This window comes from Myotis davidii, unplaced genomic scaffold (genome assembly GCF_000327345.1).
Source record: "Myotis davidii unplaced genomic scaffold, ASM32734v1 scaffold811, whole genome shotgun sequence".
NCBI classification, from domain to species: domain Eukaryota; kingdom Metazoa; phylum Chordata; class Mammalia; order Chiroptera; family Vespertilionidae; genus Myotis; species Myotis davidii.
In genome coordinates this window covers 461,026-468,245 of record NW_006283149.1, presented here as the reverse complement: position 1 = coordinate 468,245, position 7,220 = coordinate 461,026, and the positions used below count along the sequence as shown (strand labels likewise).

Sequence of the window (7,220 nt, the reverse complement as noted above, 5' to 3'; positions counted from 1 at the left end):
GTGTCAGTTGGAGCATCGTCAGTTCCGGACGCAAAAGGCTGCAGGTTGAATTCCCAGTCAGGGCACATACCTAGGTTGCAGGTTCAATCCCCGGTTGGGGCATTTGGGAGGCAACCAATGGAAACCTCTCTCTCTCTCTCTCTCTCTCTCTCTCAAAATCAATAAAAAGAAAATGGTCCCACGCCCAGCCAGTGTGGCTAAGGGGTTGAGCATCGACCAGTGAACCAGGAGGTCCCGGTTCGATTCCCGGTCAGGGCACAGGCCCAGGTTGCGGGCTCGATCCCCAGTGTGTGGCGTGCAGGAGGCAGCCGATCCACGATCCTCTCTCATCACGGATGTTTCTCCCTCTCCCCCTCCCTCCCTGACATCAGTAAGACCTTGTGTGCATATACGCATAAGCCACGGACACAGACAGCAGGGTGCTGAAGGCATGGGGTGGGGGTGGGGGCTCATGGGGCAGAGGGAACACATGAAACACACCTTCAACAATAAAGAATTTAAAATAATAACCCTAATAAACAATAAAAAATGGCCCCAGAGCTCAGGGAGGACTGGGGGTGGGGGGCAGGGCAGCGTCCCCGGCACCCACCTGGGCAGCAGGGCAGTGATGGGCGCGATGAGACAGGTCAGGTAGAACAGGGGGTCGCCCGTCAGCGTCTGCATCGTCCAGTACGGGTTGGACGGAGGGTAGCAGGTCGCACAGGAGCCGTTGTAGACGAAAGCCACCGTGAAGAACAACAGGGCGCTGAAGCCGCAAGCCGTCCAGTTGAGCCAGGTCTGGGTGGGGGTGGGAGGAGAGAGGAGGGGCCGTGGGTTCAGCAACAGGGCGCTGGTCGCCCCTGAGCTGGGGGTGGGGAACCTGCAGCCCGAGAAATCACTTGGTCTGGCCTTGGGGGCGAGTTCATTCAAGGTGTGACCGGCCCCGGGGGCATCGGTCTGCGGAATGAAGGGTTCAGGGTTCGATCCCCATTGGGGGGCCTGCAGGAGGCGGCCGATCCGTGATTCTCTCTCATCATGGATGTTTCTCGCTCTCTCTCTCCCTCTCCCTTCCTCTCTGAAATCAATAAAAATGCATTTTAACCCCCCCGCCCCCACAAAAAATACCTTTGAACCAGGAGGTCACGGTTCTATTCCTGGTCAGGGCTCATGCCTGGGGTTGTGGGCTCGATCCCCAGTAGGGGGTGTGCAGGAGGCAGCTGGTCCATGATTCTCTCTCATCATGGATGTTTCTCTCTCTCTCCCTCTCCCTAAAAATATATATTATAAAACACACACACACACACACACACGCACACACACACACACACAACCTTCTAGATCCCACGGGCCCGCCCGCAACGCTCACCCAGGTCTTGGTTTGGGTGGGGGTGGGTGGGAACTGCCAGAGGGAGCTGAGGGGAAGCCGGGGCTGGGGCCAGCTTACCAGGTAAGGAATGAAGAAACAGACCAGGCTCTGGAAGGCGGCGTCCGCCATGTTCCACCAGAAGGTACGGGGCCGGTACTCCTGGGACACAGGGGCAAGGGCGGGCTGGTTACAGGGAAAGGCGTGCTCAGCTCTTTTTAGCTGTTCATATTTTAAAAATTGATTTCAGAGAGGAAGGGAGAGGGAGCGAGAAAGAGAGAGAGAAATATCACAGATGGAAGAGAATGATGGATCGGCTGCCTCCTGCACGCCACTCTCTAGGGGTCGTCCCCGTAACCTGGGCGTGTGCCAGGACTGGGAATCAAACCGTGACCTCCAGGTTCGTGGGTCAACAGCCACTGAGTGACACCAGCCAATCTGACTCGGAGACTACTGCACACACAGAGTAACTCTGACACGGAGACTATTGCACACACAGAATAACTCTGACTCGGAGACTATTGCACACATAGAGTAACTCTGACTCGGAGACTATTGCACACACAGAATAACTCTGACTCGGAGACTGTTGCACACATAGAGTAACTCTGACTCGGAGACTATTGCACACACAGAATAACTCTGACTCGGAGACTGTTGCACACATAGAGTAACTCTGACTCGGAGACTATTGCACACACAGAATAACTCTGACTCGGAGACTGTTGCACACATAGAGTAACTCTGACTCGGAGACTATTGCACACACAGAATAACTCTGACTCGGAGACTGTTGCACACATAGAGTAACTCTGACTCGGAGACTATTGCACACACAGAATAACTCTGACTCGGAGACTGTTGCACACATAGAGTAACTCTGACTCGGAGACTATTGCACACACAGAATAACTCTGACTCGGAGACTGTTGCACACATAGAGTAACTCTGACTCGGAGACTATTGCACACACAGAATAACTCTGACTCGGAGACTGTTGCACACATAGAGTAACTCTGACTCGGAGACTATTGCACACACAGAATAACTCTGACTCGGAGACTGTTGCACACATAGAGTAACTCTGACTCGGAGACTATTGCACACACAGAATAACTCTGACTCGGAGACTGTTGCACACATAGAGTAACTCTGACTCGGAGACTATTGCACACACAGAATAACTCTGACTCGGAGACTGTTGCACACATAGAGTAACTCTGACTCGGAGACTATTGCACACACAGAATAACTCTGACTCGGAGACTGTTGCACACATAGAGTAACTCTGACTCGGAGACTATTGCACACACAGAATAACTCTGACTCGGAGACTGTTGCACACATAGAGTAACTCTGACTCGGAGACTATTGCACACACAGAATAACTCTGACTCGGAGACTGTTGCACACATAGAGTAACTCTGACTCGGAGACTATTGCACACACAGAATAACTCTGACTCGGAGACTGTTGCACACATAGAGTAACTCTGACTCGGAGACTATTGCACACACAGAATAACTCTGACTCGGAGACTGTTGCACACATAGAGTAACTCTGACTCGGAGACTATTGCACACACAGAATAACTCTGACTCGGAGACTGTTGCACACATAGAGTAACTCTGACTCGGAGACTATTGCACACACAGAATAACTCTGACTCGGAGACTGTTGCACACATAGAGTAACTCTGACTCGGAGACTATTGCACACACAGAATAACTCTGACTCGGAGACTGTTGCACACATAGAGTAACTCTGACTCGGAGACTATTGCACACACAGAATAACTCTGACTCGGAGACTGTTGCACACATAGAGTAACTCTGACTCGGAGACTATTGCACACACAGAATAACTCTGACTCGGAGACTGTTGCACACATAGAGTAACTCTGACTCGGAGACTATTGCACACACAGAATAACTCTGACTCGGAGACTGTTGCACACATAGAGTAACTCTGACTCGGAGACTATTGCACACACAGAATAACTCTGACTCGGAGACTGTTGCACACATAGAGTAACTCTGACTCGGAGACTATTGCACACACAGAATAACTCTGACTCGGAGACTGTTGCACACATAGAGTAACTCTGACTCGGAGACTATTGCACACACAGAATAACTCTGACTCGGAGACTGTTGCACACATAGAGTAACTCTGACTCGGAGACTATTGCACACACAGAATAACTCTGACTCGGAGACTGTTGCACACATAGAGTAACTCTGACTCGGAGACTATTGCACACACAGAATAACTCTGACTCGGAGACTGTTGCACACATAGAGTAACTCTGACTCGGAGACTATTGCACACACAGAATAACTCTGACTCGGAGACTGTTGCACACATAGAGTAACTCTGACTCGGAGACTATTGCACACACAGAATAACTCTGACTCGGAGACTGTTGCACACATAGAGTAACTCTGACTCGGAGACTATTGCACACACAGAATAACTCTGACTCGGAGACTGTTGCACACATAGAGTAACTCTGACTCGGAGACTATTGCACACACAGAATAACTCTGACTCGGAGACTGTTGCACACATAGAGTAACTCTGACTCGGAGACTATTGCACACACAGAATAACTCTGACTCGGAGACTGTTGCACACATAGAGTAACTCTGACTCGGAGACTATTGCACACACAGAATAACTCTGACTCGGAGACTGTTGCACACATAGAGTAACTCTGACTCGGAGACTATTGCACACACAGAATAACTCTGACTCGGAGACTGTTGCACACATAGAGTAACTCTGACTCGGAGACTATTGCACACACAGAATAACTCTGACTCGGAGACTGTTGCACACATAGAGTAACTCTGACTCGGAGACTATTGCACACACAGAATAACTCTGACTCGGAGACTGTTGCACACATAGAGTAACTCTGACTCGGAGACTATTGCACACACAGAATAACTCTGACTCGGAGACTGTTGCACACATAGAGTAACTCTGACTCGGAGACTATTGCACACACAGAATAACTGTGACATGGAGACTATTGCACACAGAGTAACTGACTTGGAGACTATTGCACACACAGAATAACTCTGACTCGGAGACTATTGCACACACAGAATAACTCTGACTCGGAGACTATTGCACACACAGAGTAACTCTGACTCGGAGACTATTGCACACACAGAGTAACTCTGACTCGGAGACTATTGCACACACAGAATAACTCTGACTCGGAGACTATTGCACACACAGAATAACTCTGACTCGGAGACTATTGCACACACAGAGTAACTCTGACTCGGAGACTATTGCACACACAGAGTAACTCTGACTCGGAGACTATTGCACACCCAGAGTAACTCTGACTCGGAGACGAAGGCACACACAGAACCATCCCAGCCAGCTGAGGAGCGAACGTGGAGGGCTCACGCTCATCGCTGGCAGGGGGAGCTGGTAATTAGCCTGCCAATCCTCGCAGTCTATTTATCACTGTTTACATCTGTTTGTGTTCGCGTGTCCTTTCAACGGTTTCCCTATGCGCTCGTCGTCTTGTTAATTCCCCGTGCAAAGTAAGTCACATTTCTGGAGGCTTGTTTGAGAGAGAAAAATGAAAAAGCAAAGAAAATCCCTGCTCAGGCGGCCGCTACCACAGGGCCCGTGATTTAGATTCCAAGCAGGCTTCCCTCCGGCTCCTGCTGCCTGGGGTGGAGTTGGTTTTCGCCCCATTATCCATTGTTTTAAAATATATGTTTATGGATGTCAGAGAGGAGGGGAGAGGGAGAGCGAGAGACAGGAGCACCCCTGATGAGAGGGAATCATGGATCGGCTGCCTCCTGCACGCCCCCTACTGGGGATCGAGCCCGCAACCCGGGCATGTGCCCTTGACCGGAATCGAACCCAGGACCCTTCAGTCCACAGGCCAACGCTCTGTCCGCTGAGCCAAACTGGCTAGGGCCAGCCTCTAGAATATTTTTAAAGTTTTTATTTTTATTATTTGAAATATATTTTTATGGATTTCAGAGAGGAAGGGAAAGGGACAGAGAGAGAAACATCCATGATGAGAGGGAATCCTGGATCCGCTGCCTCCTGCACGCCCCCTACTGGGGATCGAGCACACACCCCGAGCACGTGCCCTGACCAGGAATCGAACCGGCGACCTCTGGGCGCACAGGATGCAGCTGAACCACCGAGCCACACCGGCCAGGGCTGACTCTACAACGGGTCCCTGGGGACCTGCCCTTTCCAGGCCGGGAGCGGACAGGGCGGGAGGGGGCCTCACCTCCATGTTCTGGCCGCTGCGGTACAGCTGGGGCTGGGCCAGCAGCGCCTCGGCCGGCACGTCCTTGTCCAGCACCCCCGTCACCAGCTGGGGGAGCGAGGAGAAGAGGAGGTTGAAGAAGATCAGGTACCACTGGTCGATCATGGCCGAGGCCGAGAAGCCGCAGAAGAACTGGAACCAGAACAGGAGGCCCACGAACATCTGGAAGGGAGACGGGGAGAAGGGGGCAGGCCGGTCAGAGACGCCGGGGCCGTGCCCTCCACGGGGCCTGAGGGTTTCGCCGCGTGTGACGGCAGCGACGGAAAAAAAATTATTTTCAAAAATATATTTTATTGATTTTTTACAGAGAGGAAGGGAGAGGGAGAGTTAGAAACATCGATGAGAGAGAAACATCGATCAGCCGCCTCCTGCACGCCCCCCACGGGGATGTGCCCGCAGCCAAGGTACATGCCCTCGACCGGAATCGAACCCGGGACCCTTCAGTCCACAGGCTGACGCTCTACCCACTGACCCACACCGGCCAGGGCCGAAAAGATTTTTAACTTTTTTTATTCTTGGGCCCTGGCGACGGGCCTGGCACAAACTGTCCGCTGGACCTGCTTTGTCCTGGTTGTTGTTAATCCTCACCCGAGGATATTTCCCCACTGATTTTGAGAGAGCGCGGAAGAGAGAGGGAGAGACAGAGGGAGACGTCGATGTGAGAGAAGCACTTCGATGGGCTGCCTCCTGCACGCGCCTCGACCAGGGAGCCCGGGCCGGGGAGGAGCCTGCCACCGAGGTACGTGTGCCCTTGACCGGACTTGAACCCGGGACCCTTTGGTCCGCAGGCCGATGCTCTAGCCATTGAGCCGAACCAGCTAGGGCCTGGGTTTATTATTACTATTTTTTAAATGTTTTTATTGCCCTAACTGACGTGGCTCACCATCCGGCCACGGACTGAAGGATCACAGGTTCCATCCCGGCCAAGGGCATGTGCCTCGGTTCTGGCTCCATATGTCTTTCTCACATCGTTGTTTCGCTCTCAAATTGATGTTTCTCTCTCTCTCTCTCTCTCTCTCTCCATCTCCCTCTTTTCCACTCTCTCTAAAAGTCAAAGCAAAAATATCCTCAGGTGAGAATTAATAAAAAAAATATAATTTTTTATTGATTTCAGAGAGGAAGGGAGAGGGAGAGAGAGAGGTAGGAACATCCATGAGGGGAGAGAATCGTGGACCGGCTACCTCCTGCCTGAGAAAAAAAGTATTAGGATAATTGAGTGGGTGGTTTTTTTTTCTCTCTCTCTCTCCCTTTCTTCTGCGTCCCCGTGGTACCCAACGCGGTCTTTCTCCACCGCTGTTGCCATGGCAACGCCTCCTCTCTTTCTTGGAAAGGAGCGCCAACGTGTTTGTAAAACTAATGAATTTCTCATCCTTGAACTCCTCGAGCGGATCAAGCGCTGGTTCTGACCGGGAATCGCACCCTGACCTCCCGGTTCCCAGGTCGGTGCTCAACCCGAGCCACCCCGGCTGGGCAATCGTCTGTGTCCATGTGAGCTCTTCGGACACACATCCTCCAGGTCCCGTTTCAACCCCATGTGTGACCGCGGCTCTCCCCTTCTCCACG

The 7,220-nt window shown here is 51.8% G+C and overlaps 1 protein-coding gene across 1 annotated transcript in view; it reads right to left on the bottom strand.

The window, feature by feature from the left end:
* Positions 1-367: 367 nt before the first annotated feature.
* Positions 368-7,220, bottom strand: part of ATP10A (ATPase, class V, type 10A) — a gene marked incomplete at its 5' end in the record, with an annotated part of 73,211 nt that continues 66,358 nt past the window's right edge. Inside the window, 4 exon segments of the mRNA XM_015563002.1 lie at positions 368-422; positions 542-777; positions 1,346-1,504; positions 5,619-5,819. Coding sequence (XP_015418488.1) covers positions 368-422; positions 542-777; positions 1,346-1,504; positions 5,619-5,819 — 651 coding nt within the window.